The 19,431-nt window shown below is 35.1% G+C and overlaps 2 protein-coding genes across 3 annotated transcripts; one reads left to right on the top strand and one right to left on the bottom strand.

The window, feature by feature from the left end:
- Positions 1-1,013: 1,013 nt before the first annotated feature.
- On the top strand, positions 1,014-3,434 carry LOC125843063 (uncharacterized). Its single transcript, XM_049522304.1, has 8 exons — positions 1,014-1,172; positions 1,244-1,336; positions 1,433-1,624; positions 2,131-2,187; positions 2,348-2,503; positions 2,620-2,673; positions 2,806-2,943; positions 3,066-3,434. The coding sequence occupies exons 1-8, from the start codon at positions 1,014-1,016 to the stop codon at positions 3,432-3,434; spliced, it is 1,218 nt and encodes a 405-aa protein (XP_049378261.1).
- Positions 3,435-4,109: 675 nt separating this feature from the next.
- On the bottom strand, positions 4,110-18,834 carry LOC125842293 (LRR receptor-like serine/threonine-protein kinase FEI 2). 2 transcript variants are annotated; one of them, XM_049521569.1, is made up of 14 exons: positions 18,554-18,834; positions 14,385-14,612; positions 13,825-13,960; positions 13,201-13,272; positions 13,046-13,117; positions 12,223-12,294; positions 10,911-10,982; positions 10,724-10,795; positions 10,058-10,146; positions 9,021-9,176; positions 8,574-8,906; positions 6,774-7,019; positions 6,092-6,225; positions 4,110-4,800 (listed from the first exon to the last, which is right to left on the bottom strand). In XM_049521569.1, the coding sequence occupies exons 2-14, from the start codon at positions 14,479-14,481 to the stop codon at positions 4,582-4,584; spliced, it is 1,770 nt and encodes a 589-aa protein (XP_049377526.1). In that variant the 5' UTR covers positions 14,482-14,612; positions 18,554-18,834; the 3' UTR covers positions 4,110-4,581. The 2 variants fall into 2 exon arrangements, with proteins under 2 accessions (XP_049377526.1, XP_049377527.1); XM_049521570.1 differs by having other exon boundaries at positions 13,201-13,269; positions 18,554-18,820.
- Positions 18,835-19,431: the final 597 nt, after the last annotated feature.

Raw genomic sequence — 19,431 nt, 5'->3', positions numbered from 1 at the left:
ACTCCGATGTTGATTGGATACGGGGTTTTGTGCGTTGCATACTAGACTCGTAGGCCTTCGATTTAATGGGTGATAGGCCTTCTAACTCTTTATATACTGGGAGAAAACATCCAAGACACTTGACCCAAATTTCATAGAAATCTTTAAAACGAAACTTACGATAACTTTCGCCAACTTTTATTTTGCCACTTATCTAACTTCAAAACTTGAGATACAACCCTTGAACACTTAAAATATGACATACCAGATCATTCTTAATTTATTGCCCACCCTCCTTGTCTTTCCACGAAGATACAAGTTGATTTAGACGTTTTTGAAAGTCGGGGTGTTACAGATAAATTATAGCTAAGGATGTTAATTATATTTCAACTCTTAGCTATTTATGAATTATTTTTTTTGGTTAGCATTATATTGATTTTGACTTTATTTGAGTTACTAATTCCTATAAGCTACAATACTCATTGGATTGGATTTAACTTTTTTGGGTTAAAATCAAATCAAATCAATTATTACGTCGAATATTTTTTACAATAATTAATCAAGTCAAATCAAACTATTAATTAATACTAATGTTTTTTCGTTTTGACTCAAATTTTCAATTTGGTACTACAATTTATAGTCAGTCAAACGAAATAGTTAATTGATTTTTTTCCAGTTTGACTCATATTTTCAATTTGATTTGATTCATCAATTTTCCTTTTATATCCCTAAACCTGATCCATCATCATGTTGTCTTTTTGGATTTTACTTGGAAATGAGCAATCAACATTTATAGTAACATAAATTCTTGTTGTGGAAATTATCAACAACCAATAAATTCGTCAACTCTTTATATAAAGCATCATATTAACAAAGGTGGTATACATGTGTTCATATTCTTCTACTTTTCTACATCTAAAAAATCAGGTTAGTTCTCTGTTTGGTGCTATTTTGTGTTAATTAATTTGGTTGCTTACTAGTTTGGTATATATCAACATAATCATCTTTATAAAATAAGTTTATGAATTTAGGTAATGTTGAGGCATCAAAAAATATATGGATTATTGTTATCACTATTTTTTCTTCTGAGTTACAATGGGGTTCAAGGAGAAACAAAGTTATCCAAACTGGAAGACATAGAGATGGAGAAACAACTTAAACTTTTGAACAAATCGGCCGTCAAAACAATTAAGGTCTTTTTTTGCAAATTTGTGTGCTTACTTCTTCTAAAGTGAATAATAAATTTATGAGTTTTGGTTCACAGACTATATACGGAGATACATATGATTGTGTGGATTTTTATAAACAACCGGCATTCGATCATCCGTTATTGAAGAATCATAATTTTCATCCTCAGGCATGTCTCTTAAATGTCATTTTATGTTGACCTTTCTAGAAATGCATATATGATATTGTGAAGTTGTGATTCATAATTTAAATTTTAAATGCACAGATGAAACCTACTTTGAAGAGAACAAAGCAAAATGCAAGTAACTCATCAACTAGTTCGTCATCGTCGAGGATATGGCGAAATGGTAAAGGTTGTCCCTCTGGAACAGTCCTAATTAGAAGAATTACAAAAGATGATCTTATAAGACAAAAAAATATGCCACCACCAGAAGATGTCACATTTGATACTCAATTGGTAAGTCATTGTTATACCACTTTACTTTTTTTTGGCTAGAACAATTAACTTTCATGAAACAGAATTTTTAATTTCATTAATAGAATATAACAATCTAAAAACTCAAAAATAACAATTAATAAAATTGAAGAGTTTGTGTATAAAAGTTAAACACATTTAGTTACGTTATAAATCCATTAAACTAATTGGATTGATTATTGAGTTTATTCATAAATTTATACTTATCATCTATGTGTATTCCCTAGGTGATATGAACTTTTTTGGATAAGAATATATCTATTTATTATGACACATAATATGGTGACCTTTGGAGTGATTTATAAACCTATAAATAGGATTGTTCATTCACCATCGTAAGTAAGACTTGAAGACATTTGAATAAGATGATCTCTACTTTCTACTCCTCATATCTTTGGTCTATATTGTTTGTAATATATTGCTTATATTTTACAACAAGTTATCCATAATTTCGAAAATCTCATGTGTATTTTATTACTTCTGCACAGACTAACAACAATAGTGTGAGTGAGCCAACAGGAATGTACGGATCTTCAGGATACAAGGTACATAAATAAGAAAATTTATCATCATTTTTAAGTTCAAAATATATGTCTCTTTCAACTTTACTAGGCCTTTGTTGTTTACTCAAAAATAAATCAATATAAACTAAATTTAACGAGAAAATACATTATAAGTTGAGAAAACTTCATTTACTATGTACAGGTTGCAATAGCTCGGACCAAAAATTATCCTGAAAACAAATTTAGTGGAGCTGGAATGGCAGCTAGTATATGGAATCCTCCTGTTAAAGATGGACAACATAGTGCATGTCGACTGAAAATTCAAAAAGGATCTGATATTTTACAAGTTGGTTGGAGAGTAAGTCAAAATTTATCGATAATATAATTAATTTTTTTTTTTTCAATTGTGGAAATTTCGAATGTTTAGATTCACTGTCAACTAAATCATCACAATATCTGTATTTCGAACTCTAGGTGGACCCAACACTCTATGGGGATAACAAAACTAGGCTTTTCATACATTTTCAAGTAAGTCTTCTTTTAATCTACTTCAATAATTTATACCTCATTTTTGTGAAACTAGTAATCTTTTTGTTTATCTATGTACCTCAATTTGCATATATAGCTTATATATGAGAAATTTTTTTACATGTTTTGTAGGCCGGAAATAATCATTGTTTCAATACATTATGTCCTGGTTTTATTATAGTAAATACTGAGGTACCTCTTGATAAGACATTTCAACATAATTCACAACGAGGAGAGACTTCATGGGAAGACACAATGGCTATCGCTCGGGTGAATTCTATGCTTCTCTTCTAGAATTTTCTTTCAATTTGGCTTAACTAGTCCTCAAAAATTATTACTATTTGAAATCACCAAAGTACTAACATAGACATTTCTTTCTAAAAACACTAAAGGATCAAGCCAACGGAAATTGGTGGCTTTTTATGGAAGAAAATCATATTCAAATTGGTTTTTGGCCTCAAAGGATCTTTACTGAGTTGACTAGCTTTGCCACAAACGTTGAATGGGGAGGAGTGGTATATAGTCCACCAGGTGTACCTGAACCTCCTATGGGATCCAATTTTTTTCCTGTGTTAGACTCTGATTATGATGCATATTGTAGGGCTATTACAGTGACAAATGATAAAGGTGAGACCATAGACCCAACTGAAACAACCACATTTGTCAACAATCCTGATATGTATTTTGTTTTCGATGTACATAATTTTAAGCATCATCATTTTGTACTCTATGGAGGACCTGGTGATCAGATACAAGTTTAGGTCTTGTAAATTATTATCATCATGGTATTTAATTTCTATGCCAAAGAAATATAATGAAGTTTTATCTACTTATACCTATCTAAATACTTCACATGATTTTTTCATATATTTGCTTTCACTTTACATTGCTTTTGTCAATAATTTGATAATAGATTTGCAAGAAATATTCCACATTATTGTTTAACAAAATGAGTACACGAAGCATTTGTTTGCAGTTATCCATAGAGTATAACATAGCAAATGATGGTATAGCGACAAACATAGGCATGATACTAGGAAATATGGTTTGAAGAATCTCGATAGAAGTTCTAGAACAATCCTTTGCGGGATTGAATTTTAAGCGAGAAACAAGAAACTCAAGATTCAAGAATGACTAGTTTAACTAGCCCCTAGTATAGTATTGTCACAATGGCCTGAAATTGCATTGCCTCCTTCAGTAAAACGATCATAACTTTTTGTAATCGACAAGCGGTTTAGGAGTTGGAAACTAAACTTCAACATCCAATCGAATGGCAAACAAAACAGCATATAGTACTAGAGACACAAGCTCTCATAAAAAACCAGTGAATATAGTTCAGTTCATGACATCATAAGTGGAAGAGAAACTACAAAAGAGATCAACAGAAATATGAAGTGAAAAGGCAAAAATACTTGCAGTCAAACTGATGTATCAGCTATTGTGGGAAGCATCATAATATACAAAAAGGATATCAACTTAGCAAAAAGGTAAGTGTCAAATCAATTCAATCATTTCCATATACAATTACAGCAAGAAAACCTACAAACAAAAGGCAAATGAAAGATACAAAAGGGATTTGATTGCTCACGCCACTCGTACAGATTCCGTTCCCCTGATGAAATGAAAAGCTCAATGCACTGGAGAAAAATGATGAAATCAAAAACGGGATTAAGCACGCTGAACCTGTGATAACTAGCTAGCAACTCTGAATTTGAGGAATGATGGCAGTTGAACTGATCTTTTTTCGTTGTTCATCTGCAGAAAGAATCGATAAATATAGTACAATAGAAGAATCTTTGCAGGCTTTAAATTCCCATAAAATGCTTGCATCACTCCTCAATTTACTGCATGAAGTTGCAGATGGAAACTCAAATCATTAATTTTCTTCACATCTCTAGCTTTAAGCCTTCAATCCGAGCTTGAATCGTAGAAGTCACTGGGACATGGAGTCATGACTTCAGATTCGAGAATCTGAACAACCCTGTGCATTGTTGGCCTGTCGTCAGGGCTTGAAGAAACACACTGAGTGGCAACTGAAAGCAGGGAATCAAGGCTTTCAGTCTGCACCCGTTCACAAAGCGGATCAACTATCTCTGTCCGTCTATTCTCAGATGCTAAATAGTTCAGCTGCATGATGAGTATGATAGGGGTTTAGAAGACCAGTGATTTGAATAAAATACCAACAATGCAAGTCATGTGATCTTAAAGTAAAACATCTTTTGCAAAAAAGTAATAGGGTAATTGGAATGATTGTCTACCAAATGGTCTTTGTTTTGGGTTTTCATATAGTTTGATCAAACAACCATAAAACTATAGACTGATTTTGGATTGTTCTTAAAATTGATTTGATCAGTGACGATATTCGGTTTAGTCAGGTGCATATATCAATGATATGCGTTTCTTTTTAAAATGATTAAACTTTTTTATCATTTTTTTGCAGATTTTAACATTGTTTTGGTGCATAAACAGTCTTCTCCCTCAGGCTCTTACCCATACCTACCTATCTGGAGGGAAATGGCTCATCATTATTCCTCATTCTCCAATTTGCACTCTTTGGTTCATTTTGCTTCAAATTTGTCCTTATTGTCCCTATATAATTCCTCATGGATTAATGGCCACAAAGACTTAATACTGTTTTATATCGTTGCAAAACCATCATACTGATTGTCTACAGAACAAGTTTTACCTTAATAATTTTGTGCTCATACCACACTCAGTCCAGCCCTTATGCATATTCAACTAACCACCTCTTTTTGCCGCTTCTTTTTTGTTGAAAAACTAACATCTTTTGGCTTATTGAGCCAAAAAATGCAGCTTAAAACACTTGTCACGTCAAATCTTAAAAGTTGGAATTACTTGCCCACTAACATGCTTCCCTCTACCTCTATCCCTTAGTAATATCATTCTCACCCCCCACCCCCTCACCCCCCAACAACAAGGATAGGAGCATGGCAGTAGTTGCAAAATCAGTGGGAAGAGGAACTGGAAGGGAGTTGGGGTTGGGGCAAAAGCTAGAAGTGGCAAATGACTTTCCAGCCTTACCCATTTAGGATCTCACGAGATGCAATTATGGAAACATAAAACTACAGAGGACCTACTTATGATGGTATGATGAATTAGCCCACTTAGTTTTTCTTTAGATAATTTTAACCTTGCTCCAATAGAGACCTCAAGTGAAGTTCGCATGCATCTCTGCAGTTTGGGCTCTGGTAGCCAAAAAGAATGAGACCACGATAAATTATATGCATAACTAGAGATAATGGGCAAAATGGTTAACCATGCCAACAAGTAGCCATGATGACATTTGTAGGTTTTAAAAAATAATGTTAGCTACCTCGCAAAAAGAACGCAAGGAATTTCAACCAAGAGAGAATACACTTATGATTAGAAGTAAGATGCGCTTAATCACACAACATACCCAGCCAACAATATTGAAGCCCTTCTCGATATATGATGCATCAGTCGGCCGCTTCCCACTTATGACTTCAAGAACCAGAACTCCAAAACTATAAACATCTGTCTTTTCTGTAGCCCTACCACTCTGCATGTATTCTTGAAAAAAAAGATAGAGAAGAGAAACACATAAGCTGTAAAACAAAAGGTGATATATCAAGTGAAGCAGAAATCAACTGCCCAAAGTGAAAGCATACAAAATCAGATTTCCACATGGCACAGCAAGGAGAACCAAATTCTTTAAGCACATAGATAACCTCTCATCACATGTTACAACTTGATGCGGCAGAGATGAATATGCTAGAAAACAGTATGTTCGGGGCCTCAAAAGAAACCTTCGATGTGGAACCATTTCCTCCCCCTCCCTCCCTCCCTCTGTCACTTAACTAGGCCTCATATTATCTTTTGTCAATATCAAGAAAAATAAGCATGAGAAAGAAAGACATCACAGGTGCAACTTCTACAGACAAAAGCAGTAACCAGTTTGTACTTGAAAAGTAGTGAAACCTGATTACAGGAAGAGGAAACCAGATCGCTCTCTCCCCAGTTTCAACTATAGTAGCAGCAGAAATTCATTCCATGCATAGTTTAATATATGCAACTTCCTAAGTAGAAGGTGATGATAAATGTCTAATCATTGGGTGTACCTGGAGCTAAATACCCAAATGTGCCAGCTACAATTGTTGTGATGTGAGATTCCTCATCCCCCAGTAATTTGGCCAGTCCAAAATCAGATACTCGAGCCTCAAAGTTTCCATCAAGCAAAATGTTGCTAGACTTTATGTCACGGTGTATTACTCGAGGAGAACAATCGTGATGTAAATATGCCAGCCCTTTCGCGGCTCCCATGATTACAGTCAGCCGTGCACCCCAGTCTAACTGCTCAGATCTCTCTGTATAAAATATTTCAAAAATGATGTTTAAATGGACCCAAAAAACAATAGTCATATCTAAAACTCTCAACCCTGAAGATATGAAAATATCTAAACAGCAACAGCAATTTAACATGCAAGATGAACTAGCTTAAAGGAATGTCATCATTTTTTATTATTACAGCAATTTAACATGCAAGATGAACTAGCTTAAGGGAATGTCATCTTTTTTATTATTCTCTTTGCTTCCAGCGTTGTTTTCCACCCTAGACGCCGAAAGCAAACATCATGTCACTGTCCACTTCCCAAACATGACACTCATTTTGTTACTCTATTGGATAGAAGAACACTGGCTCATCGAGATATTCAACAATTTTTGACAAACATTATTTTTTCCTAGTGATTGTACCATACTGGATAAAAATTAGCTACATATTACTATTGTACTGTCATTACCCACAAGTGTGTAAGTGGTTCTCATGCAATATAGCTGCATAAAAGGGATGCAAGCTAGCCATCTGGTAAACTAAAGCAAAGGAATTAAATTGTGTAAATTCAAAGTTTCTTATAAAAACGAAGTCCATATTCTAAGTTCTACAGCAATACAACAACTAAGCCTCAACCCAAACAAGTTGGGATCAGCTATATGAATCCTCAAACCATGTTTCCATTTAAGTTCAAGTTATGTCATCATCATAACAAAAAATCTATAGCAATATTTACACAAAATATAGAACACATATGAAACATCAATGACACACCAAGATATTCTTTGGTGCCATCAGAGTGTCTTGGTTAGTTAGCAAGTAACTCTCCACTATTTCATAACTGTCTAGACGTGAAAACATTTCCGGAGTGCCATCTGCACCAGCCAAAGATGTAATCATTATCCACTTTTACTTGTATTAAAAGGTAAGAAATTTATAGGATCAAGCCAATGGGTACTAACCCAAGTAAGTTTAGAGTTGCATTAGGACATCATCACCAAGTTTAGTCAATCCCACCCATTCAGAAACTTTCTCCAAAGGCTGACAATATTTTTCCAATCAATTGCATATTGAACACTGGTTTTACAGCATTCCCTTCTGTCCCAGTGACAATCTGGCAGACGTTTTGGGACTATATTTCACTGGTTGAATCAATCAAAATAGCAGTAGAAAGTGATCCCTGTTCATAATTTATCCTCATTCTTACTAGACCCCTGTCTAGTATGTTTGCTCTTATCAGCATATGAATTTTGCATTTAAAAAACAGCAGGTCTTTCATGCTTCCACAAAAGCATATATATCCAATATAACTTATGTCTCTGTTTACTGTTACTATTATTAACTTGCGCGTTTTATCTCCCAACTGAACCACACAACCCAAATTTCAATCAGGTGTTATACAGGGAAGATAAATAACCCTATTGTGCTATGAATATCAAGACTGCTAAAATCTCAAATAATTTGCCAATTTAAAGAGAGAACCCAGAAATTCTCACCGAACCCAGCTTATGTTCTAAATCCACAAAATAACAAACATTTTCACCAATTGTAGAGCACAAGATATTTTACAGAGGAAAGTATGTCTCACCGTGCAGAACTTCATCTAGGCTACCTCCAGATAAAAAGTCATATATCAACAACTTTGATGTTGGAGAATTGCAATATCCTCGCAGATTTACCAGATACCGATGCTTAATACTTCCAAGAATTTCAAGCTCCCTTTCAAAGAATCTATCGAAGCCTTCATTCATCTTGATAATTCTCTTCACGGCAAATACATTGCCATCATCCATTGCAAGTTTGTATACAGTTCCAAAGCCCCCAGAACCAATAATGTGCTCTTCAGTCAGAGTCTCCAGTTTTTTGATGATGTCCTTGGAAGAGTAAGGCAAATCTCCATGAAACATCACAATAGATGCACCTGATAATTTAACAATTGGATAGTTAAACCTTTTATACAAGGAATTAAGAGCGTAAAGCAAATAAAGATTAAAACATTATAATGGTAATTTCTACATAGGTTCTAGATAAAGACCTGCACAAATATCCATTGCAAGACTTCTGCCATCATTTTTACCCAGTCTCTTGTAGAGGAAACAGCCCCAGAAACACATCAGTGCCACCAAAAGCAGTGCACCCACAGTGGCAGATGCACTTATAAGTAGTCGGCCATTCTTATTTTGGCTTTGGGCTGAGAAACATGGAAAATATGAGATGTTACCATGAAACATGAAAGGAAAGAAGTGAAATAATCAAAAGAAAAAAAACAGAGAAACAAAGAAGCAGTAGAAAAGGCTACGTATCCAGAGTACATGACGCTGCTACTTAAAACTATGAGTCCACATATTTAAATGATTCTGCCATTTGAAGTAATAAGTTTTCTTGTTAAAGCCTAACAGATGAACAAATCCTTCACAAATATCATTTGAGATTCTAGTCAATACATTACACAAAAGCAAAAGGCAGTTGTACCTACTGCAATGCCATGAATTACCTTAATATATATTAGAAATTAATAACATGAAGATACTTGTCTAAAAAAAAGAAAAGACATATACTAGGTCTTTAATTTTTAGAAGAACAACGAAATCTAGACTTCAACACTCTAAAAAAAATAATGTATACGTGTCATGTTCTCTTGTCTACTTGATGAAGGAAATTCAGAATAGGACAAGTTGTCAACTTAAGCAGCTGAAACACTAGGAATCCTTTTTTCATGGCCGACAAATCTGTCGGGGACAACCCTTAGGACCAACCTCAAAACTCCAGGATAAGGGGTCCACCCCTATACCCCTTTGCCACTTAAATACCAGGCTTACTTCACATGGCGCATGGATCGAACCTGTGACCCAAGTCATACGTCCCTCAACTTTTGCCACTTGAACTAAGCACTGGGGCAAATGATTCTGTCACTAGGGGTCCTTGAGCATATGAGAAATGATTCTGTCACTAGGGTCCTTGAGCAGATGAGAAATGATTCTGTCAATATTGCCATATGCATTCACCCTTACAGGCAGAAATTGGACTTGATATTTGACTATTATTTTATGTTGATAATGGGTAAACATTTACCTGAATCCGGGGACGGGGATATTGAAGAACCTCCAGTGTTACAGTCCTGACTGACTTGTTTGCCACACAAGTTACGATTTCCAAGAAAGCTGTCATAAATTTAAAATCAGAAATCATGTAAATCAAGCCAACCACAGGGAAAGTTGTAAATTACAAGTTTTAGGTCAAAATCATATCAGGCAGCTATTCTGTGCACATCCATACAAGTCTTTCTCCCCTTTCCAATGATGGGTACTACTCAAGATTCAAGCAAATGGTAGTATCAAAGGCTACAACTGCATACCCTTCATTTTCACTGATGCACAATTTACTAAACAGTGTGGGGTTAAGGACTTTAAAGAATTGAGGACCTCAATTCTAATTTCAAATGCAATTGGCAATTCAGCCAACACCCTCAGTGTCATCCCAGAATTGATTACAATCTTTTTTGGTGGATTTCAGAAAACAAACAGTTAGGCACACAAGGACGCTGATATTTGAAAAAGAAATAATATGTAGTTGATAACGATGCTTCAAACGTATGGACATACATTAGCTATGTCAACATTACATAAACCAAACAGAGAATCTGAGTAAAGAAATGATTATAAAGTAGTATAGATTCCATAGATGCTTTGAAAATTCAAATGCACTTGACAAGAAGGATTTTGTATTGGTGTTACTTACGAATCATTTCCAAACTTGGCAAGGTGTCCATCTGAAGGTATTTGCCCAACCAAGAAATTTGTTGACACGTTGCTGTAAACATTGAACAACAAATATTAATTCAGTAGCACAACCCAACCTCACCTCTTGAGTAACATTTTACACTTTAAGTTGTTAGTTACGACAATAGAACTTTTAGGGCACTCACAAAATGCCAAGATTGTTCAGCTTGCCTAGGGATGGTGGAATGTTTCCACTGAGAGAGTTGCTTGAAAGATCTCTAGCAAAAGTAATAAAACAACATCAATTGTTTGACTGTAGAAGTAATTACTAAGTTCAACATCACATGCGTAGAATTGAGACAGGTCAATTAGATTTGCATTAGAAGTTACATACTTATAAAAGGTAATAAGAAAATTTTACCCAGACTAAATCAAACTAACAAGCGAAAAATGTCACTTTTTCCTCTGTTAAAGCCTCTTTATCTTTTTTTCTGACAAAATGCTATGTAAAGCCTTTTAATTTCTCAATTAGGTTTCTCTCCATTTCCTGGAACAGTAAAGAGGTAAAGTATGCGCGACTTTCCTTAGCTCTTTTAATGGGAAAAGAAAGGTTACACCAGTCTAGCAAGAAAAACACTCATGACTCCAACAGTTTAGCAAGAAAAACACTCGTGACTCCAAGAACCAGATCCCTAAGATATGACACATGCAGAAGAAATCAGTAGATATGATGGTCCCTCCTCTTCACTGTAAAATCCTTCCAGCTAATTCAAGAAATCCTCCAGCTACCTCAGACCACAATGATGCTAGGGTGTGAAGCACCAGTTATTGCATCAGTAGAGAAGATGACACCACCATGAGACATGCAAATAACTCCAGACAGCGGAGCAATGACAATAGAACAAATGAACCGCCAGTTGCCTATCGTTCCAAAGGCTCTTCATGCTCAGAGGGAGGAAAAATGCTCAAGAAGGATGTTCAAATTAGCAAGGAAGATGACAGGATAAGCAGGGCAGAGGCTGGTCCATTTAGGACAACAAAGTGTACTGTAGTATGTGGTAACAATCAACATACGGAAAATACAGCTTCCTATCCTAAAAAATAAAACAGAACAAAAGCTTATACGGCAAACATACAGTTGAATTGGAGTTTGTGAGATGGACAGGCAAAAGCATGATAGCATTGAGAAGAAGGATAGGAAGAATTGATAAAGAAAACCTAATGAAGGGCAGGTAGGCGTGTAAATTCACCAGGGTATTAGTATTAGAAAGTGCAAACTGTCAAAAGTCAAAAAAGGAAAAGGTTGTATCTTTTATTCGAGGACTGTCTAGTGTCTATATAATGATAGATATTTTCGTTGCATGGGTACAGTCATTTACAAAAAACAAAATGTTGTCCAAATATCATGCTTGCTTATGCAGATTAAGGTGAACGGACCATGCAGGAGCTTGCGACCTGCAGAACAGCATGCACAGAAACTGAGAAAAGAGACTCAAAATATGAGACAGAAAGTCTTACAGATTCTCAAGCTCGGGAAGGTTTCCCAACTCATCAGGAATCCATCCGCTTAAATAATTACTCTGTAGAAACCTGCATAAAAGAATTAAAATTCCTAGCAAATTAGTTAGCATGTACATCATTAACTTTGTAATTTCAAATTCTAAAGCAGCGCCAAGAAAAAAAGCCGCTCAATCCTCTCTTGAATTTATCAAAACCAAAATACAGCTTTAGTTTGTTCTATTTTACATATCAAGATTAGTAGCATAGCAAGGACTACAACATCTATCAATGGCATGCTCGTTGTGCAATATGACCGGAGATGAAGTGATTAATCTATACATGAACTGAAAAGAGTGTTATAAAATATGTCCACTCCCCATAAGGATATTGTGTTTTGCACTCAACTTTTTTTGCTCAAACTCCACAAATCGAAATGTCAGTTTTATAGTTTGTATAAGTATCCTTGTTACTTTGCAAAAAGAGGACCAATCATGATATAATGCATAAATTCTTTTACTGAACAAACTAATCACAAAATTCCAACCAGGGTATTAATGCGAGTTTCTTCTGAAAATTGAGTCATGAGAATATGGTGTGGTTCAGGTTTAGTACGATTCAGATGGTAGTAAGGTTAAGGGGAAGAAGGAAGAGCTGGGAGGTGGGACTGTGGGGCAGCTGAAATAGGGATATTGCATCCCCAAGAACTCCTTCAAATAGCATGTAAGGTAGTTGGAGTTCTTCATATTCACACAAGTGCTTAATAGCAGAAACTCAAGCGCCTCAATAATAGAAGAGAATTAAATATGCAGGTCACACCAAAGAAGTTCATTGCAGAACTTACAGAGATTTCAGCTTTGTACAATTTCCCAATGCAGGAGGTATTGCCCCATAGAAATTATTGTCATGAAGAGCTCTGCATTTGAGGAGATTTGTGTTAGCATAGTATAGTGACACTAACAATAATGGAAACAAGAATAAAAGGGAAAAGAAGCATACAGAAACTGCAACTGGTCTAGCTTCCCAATATCTGGCGATATATATCCACTCAGTTTGTGATTAGGGAGGCTTCTGGATGATCAAAAGACAACAATTGTAGTAGTTCAAATAGTGACTCCAATATGAAATAGGCTATGTTAGAAGTAAAGTATCAGTGTGTTCTAAATTATAGGTCAGTGTTAAGTGTTAGGAAAATTAGTCTCTTCTTAGTTCAATACAAATTGCGGAAAGCAACTCAGATCTTAAATACAAAACTACTTATAGATAATGTTTTGTAGGGATATTTGAATGAAGATATCAAATTCAGGCCATTTGACAAGTAGCCCAGTAAAATGGTGCTAGAGGATCAGCCCTACAGAAATGCAACATAAATGCAATCGAAAATCACTTCCGTATACAGTCAAGATCAGCTGTAATTCAGTTCTACAAGATCAAGATCCAATTTGATCCATAAATTACTACATCACAACTACTAGGGATTCTCAGCATTCATTTAGTGTTATTTTGAATCAAAATGTTCCAGATATTTCAGAATTGTGGAGCCAAAATAAATGTCAAAAATAACTAGAACCATAACAATGCCATCACCGGCAGAGATGTTTTAACAATAATACAGATACTCACAAAGATGTAACTCTCTTTGATTTTGGGTCACATTGTACTCCTTTCCAGCCACATGGGTCAGAATCTTCTGGTCTCCACTGCTCAAGAACACCATCGGAACCAGATATTAAGATCCTAAAATTGACAAGCGCTTGACCTGCAAAGATGTAGAAAAGTCTAAAGTATGGACTAAAGTGTAACTCTTACAAGACGGAACAGACTTCAGATATTAATCAATTATCAAGTGAGGTAGTATTAGCATAACATTCAGGTAATGTATAAAGTAACAACTGAATAGAAACTTAACAGCATTAGAACATCAGAAATTAGCAAAAATCCAATTATTAGAGGCAAACAAGCTTCAATGGAATATCATCCCACAATCATCCCAACTAAATATCAGAAATATACTAGTCCTTGATTTAGGAAACTGACAAAGGAACTAGACTTGTTATATCATCTGGATCAAACATGTTAAATATCTTTTCATACTCGCATCAATTAAAATCCACACAGTGCCTAGTCTGTAACTAAATAAACAAATCAAGCAAGAAATGCTGAAGAAATGGGTGGCATCGCACCATCAGGATTGAGTGCTAGTGTAAGTCTTGGGAAAATGCAAAGCAACAGCACGCTTAAAAACAACAGATCCTGAATTTTCAAAGAGAAGCCGCCCATCTTGGCGTTGATCAAGCATAATAAGGCTACTGAAGAACATCAGGCGGACTAGGCTGTGCTGCGGTTCCCTTGGACATACAGTAAACAAGATGTAACACCACAAAACCAGCAATGGAAAAGAGAAATGATCCCTGGAGGAACAACCAAAGCACAAGATATTAGAACGAATCCTGTAACTATCAAGTAAATTATTATGAATGAAATAATGAAGAAAACTTAAACAGAAAATGTATAGATAATTCTCACAGATCGGTGCACATTATTTCCTAATGTTTGACACTAAATTGATATGTAGTTGGCACTTCTGTCTTACAAAAAGTGCACGGAAAACATTGAATTATCCTCTGGAGTCATACACGTCATGTGATGGCTACATCTGGCAATCCAGAAATAACTTCCCAAATATAGAGTGGATGGTCATACCAAGAGAGTTACTATTCTTCCATTGTACTTTTGTGGCCTAAGACTCGTAAAGATTGTTTGGAAGGATGTACAAGAACAGTATTGAATAGTGTGTATCAATAATGATGGTATTAGTCATGTTAGGATTAGTTATGTTGAGATTATTTCTAATCCACTATTTGGTTTGGCGTATTCAACGAATTATGTCTTTAAACATGTTTATCAATGTATTAGTAAAAATAAACCTGGAATTGCTAATACTATGGGTTAATATGCATTAGTTATACACCATATAATACTGATTAGGATGTATAACCAATGCATGTATTAATTATACATACGTTGAAAACACTTCCAAACAAGGTATTAAATAATACCATGGCTAATACATGTATTGCTTTCTTAAAAACATCCTACCAAAGACCAAACTGGATAACCAAATAACTTCTGTACATCTATTTTAGAACAGAGAGAACAACTCATTTATTTATCTGATAAGTAGAATACAAAGAACAAATTTAGTTGAGAAAGTTCAGCAAAAATTGGAAACAAACTCTCTACCTCCACAAGGTAGGGGTAAGGTTTTATCCTTCACAGACACCCCTTATGGGATTATGCTGGATATGTTGTTGTTATTGTAAAATTCAGCAAAATGACAGAAATATGCATGAACAGTATAAATCAAGGAAGAAAACGACTGATTTTTCAAGTCTTCTGTTAAGAAGTATAGTCCCTGCTACCCGAACCAAGTTTCAGAAAAATGCTACTTATCTGCCTGGATCTTGCTGCATACCCACCCCAAGGAGATTGTCAAACCTTCGTTGATCAAGGATAATCATGCCATTCTTATCTTTTTTATTGCCCTTGACTTCATTATATAAGATTACTATCCAAGAGTTTTCCAACTAAAAGTCTAAGACTCAGCTCTTTATCTTTTTTTAAAAATGAAGACTTTTTTTTTTAAACTGGTAAGGTTGAATTCTTCGGCATTAAGGGTATGCTGGCTACCTCCAAAAAGGGATAATTACAGATTTCCTATCAAATCTATATCATCTATTCAAATGAAAGACTTTTTTTATTTATTTTTTTGAAAATGAAGCCTCAGCTCTTTATCTTGAGAGAGTAACTACAAACTCCAGAGCAGGATCATGCTATATCCAACTTCAGCATGCACATTGGTTAGCAAAAGATAATCATGCCCTTCCTATCAAAATAAAGGTCTAACTCTCAGGTCTTTATCTTCAGAAAGTGACCATAAAATCTATTCAGTTTCCCTACTCGCTGAAACAATATGCTAAAGTGAGTGGAGATTGTTCCAAGAAAAGGCTTATTGTATTGTGGCCAATATTTGACCAACAGTGTTAAATTGTTTGGCCAAATATTATCCAACAATACTAAGAATAGGTCATGTTACAAATCTTCACATTGGTTTAGTTTTGGTCTTGGATGATATAGTAAATAAGTTCCATCTTCTCCACAAAATCCCTAATGGGCAAAATCAGTTTTCATGAATACTAATCAAATTCAAGCAAAGCTACTTATAAAATTTGTCAAACATCAAAACAAGCCAAAAAGTGCTTTTAAGTTGGTTTTGACTCAAAGTGCTAGTATTTTCTGCAAACTCTAAACATGTGTTTGAAGTACTTCAAGTATCTGAAAATTCATTTCAAAGCTCGTCAATTACCCTATGTATTTTTACCTGAACAAACCTCATATCGGGTTACTGCACTCATTGTTGTGGAATGTCTGGACATATACACACCAATACATACATAATACTTCCAACTACACTAGAATAGGGTACATGTAGCATATGCCTACCCTCTTCCTCTTACTAGGGCGACTGGGTAGCTGACAACCTAAAAATAGCAGCAAGATATGTACTCACTGGCTTAGCACTCTTTGAATCAAACTTCTCCTACACCTCCTAAATTGTTTTTCTAGGTCAAAAATAACTTTTTGGCTCTTAAACCTCTTTTGATTCCCATGTCAAGGATTTTTTTAGTTGCTCCAAATCTTTCGTCTCAAGTAAATTGTCCAGTTGACTACTGCAAATGGGATTTTTCGTCAAATCCTTACCAGCAATAGCATGTCAACAACATATAGCAACAAATAACGAATGAATAAACATCCACTTTCAGAAGTACACAAATTAGATCATAAATGCTCCTTGAATAACCATGACCCAACAAAATCAACCCAATCACAACTACTTGCAGCTTCAACCCCCAGAATGACTTCTTTATTCTTGAAGAAACCATTTGCATCTAACAATTCTCTTTCCTAATGGCGGTTCACAAAAAAGACTTGAGTACAATTTTTGTGAATAGAATCAATTTCATAATGGTGGTTTCACTAAACACCAATCTCATTGAATAAGTAAGCATTTGAATTGGTTCAATTGCATGGTGCCAATGAAATCGAGTGATAATTAACATCTTAATAAATTAACTGATCAACGTGTTTCTCACTTCAGTCAATTAGCAATAGCGTTTCCGTGGACTGCCAGGAATCTGTTTCATGTATAGATTGACAAGGAAATTTCTAACATAACCTCCTTCTAACATGTAATTACTAGTTCCTAGAATCCTAATGGTGGCAGATGTATAACCTTTAACTGCTCAAACTCAAAACAGAAATCAAACCAATTACTATCATGAACCAAAAATAAGAGCATTAAAAGTACCATTTCCACTTCACTGGAACACATTCACCCTCTAAGCCAAAATTTCATCTACCGAAACTACAGATTTCAGCAATTCCACAAAAAGCAGACACATACACAAGACCCCAAAACCAATGTCCACCAATCACAGTTTTGAGTTCAATCCAGCAAATTATCCATCAAAACAAACAGAAAGAAAATCAAACTTACTGACACAGACAAAACCAATATCAAAAACCAGAAAATGCAAACATGCAGTCATGAACCATCACCAAATCCCAGAACCAGTGAACAAAGCACTTGGTATAGTCCACCAAAATTTCCAAAATAAAAGAAGAGAATCATCTAAACAAACAAACGAACAAAGATCAAAGCTTTATGCATACACTAACACAAGCACAATCACCAAAATGCCAAAAGCCCAAAACCAAGTACCCCCATCTAAGCACTCTGTACAATCCAAGAAAAGCTCAAAAAAAGAGTAATCCCAAACATGCACCCATCGTCACCAAATCCCAGAACAAGTGTACATCCACTAAAGCACTCAGTACAATCCACCAAAATTTCCAAACAAGAGCATCATCTAAACAAACAAGCAAAGATCAAGGCTTTATGCATACACTAACACAACCACAACCACCAAAACCCCTCCAGGCCAAAACCAAGTACCCCCATCTAAGCACTCAGTACAATCCAACTAAAGCTCTAAAAAAGAGTCATCCTAAACATGAACCCACCGTCACCAAATCCCAGAACCAGTGTACACCCACTAAAGCACTCAGTACAATCCACCAAAATTTCCAAACAAGAGCATCATCAAAACAAACAAACAAAGATCAAAACTTTATGCACACACTAACACAACCACAACCACAACCACCAAAACCCCAAAACCAAGTACCCCCATCTAAGCACTCAAAAGCTCTAAAAAAAAGAGTCATCCTAAACCCACAAATAAAAATTAAACCTTTATACCATACTAAAACACCCACATAAAAGCAGTACCTGAAAATGCTAGATTCGATCTGCAAGTGAGTACCCAAAGTTCATTTCACAGCTAACACTCAAAAAAAAAAAAGTCCAGACAGAGAAAGATAGAAAAATAGAACTTTGAGCTGTAAAGTTGGAACTTCAAGAAACATACAAAACAACACAATAGAAAGAGAGAGAAAAGAAGAAAAGGGAAATAAAAAAGCTTAAGGCTATTGACAGAGTGTTGATTTTGGCTGCTCTCTATGCAAGAAGAATTAACAAAAATCTTTGTTGTTTGAATTCAATGTAAGGTAGATTTGAGATTTTGAGGAAAAGAGTGTTGTGTAATTAAAAGTAGCTCAACCAATGAGAGTGGAGTGTGTTCACACGTGAGAGAGTGACTCTTCATACGTGCAACCGACGCTGGTGTTGGCATGGGAATGGTGCGGATACAACCTACAGTCATTTTGGTCGGAACAATTTTCTTTTGAAGTTTTAAAACGGAAATTTCGATAGCTCAATTGATTTTTTATTTTTATTTTATTGATGGTGTTCAATTTTATATCATGTTATCTTTTTCTCCATTTTTGCATGCCCTTACCCCATTTAAGGAGAAAAGAATAGGTGAAGTGTTTGAGAAAATGATAAAAATTATTACTTATATTTTAAGTACATACGAATATTTTTTATTCTTCAAAATTAAGTTTTTTTTCTATTTTTAATTTTCTCCCTCGTTGTCTCTGTTTTTTTCCCTTTATATATCTAGAGTTTCATTTTTCTTCGTTGACGTTGCCATGAAAGATCCATAGGCCATAGCCTCATCTAAACAATTCAAAATGTACTTTTTGTTCTCTTTTAAGGAGAAGTTCTTCTCTCTTTTTTTGAAATGGCTATTCATAGTTACATGATAA

Source organism: Solanum stenotomum, chromosome 10 (assembly GCF_019186545.1).
Source record: "Solanum stenotomum isolate F172 chromosome 10, ASM1918654v1, whole genome shotgun sequence".
Taxonomy (NCBI): domain Eukaryota; kingdom Viridiplantae; phylum Streptophyta; class Magnoliopsida; order Solanales; family Solanaceae; genus Solanum; species Solanum stenotomum.
This window is presented reverse-complemented; position numbering and strand designations above follow the sequence as displayed.

Excerpts from the sequence above, each read along its gene's own strand:
- LOC125843063 (XM_049522304.1), top strand. The coding sequence starts at position 1,014 with ATGTTGAGGCATCAAAAAATATATGGATTATTGTTATCACTATTTTTT. Across the intron at positions 1,337-1,432 it reads ATCATAATTTTCATCCTCAG|ATGAAACCTACTTTGAAGAG; the intron begins GCATGTCTCTTA and ends TTAAATGCACAG. Across the intron at positions 2,944-3,065 it reads ACACAATGGCTATCGCTCGG|GATCAAGCCAACGGAAATTG; the intron begins GTGAATTCTATG and ends AAAACACTAAAG.
- LOC125842293 (XM_049521569.1), bottom strand. The coding sequence starts at position 14,481 with ATGGGCGGCTTCTCTTTGAAAATTCAGGATCTGTTGTTTTTAAGCGTG. Across the intron at positions 12,295-13,045 it reads TGTACAAAGCTGAAATCTCT|GTTTCTACAGAGTAATTATT; the intron begins GTAAGTTCTGCA and ends TCTTTTATGCAG. Across the intron at positions 4,801-6,091 it reads GCTTCAATATTGTTGGCTGG|CTGAACTATTTAGCATCTGA; the intron begins GTATGTTGTGTG and ends CTCATCATGCAG.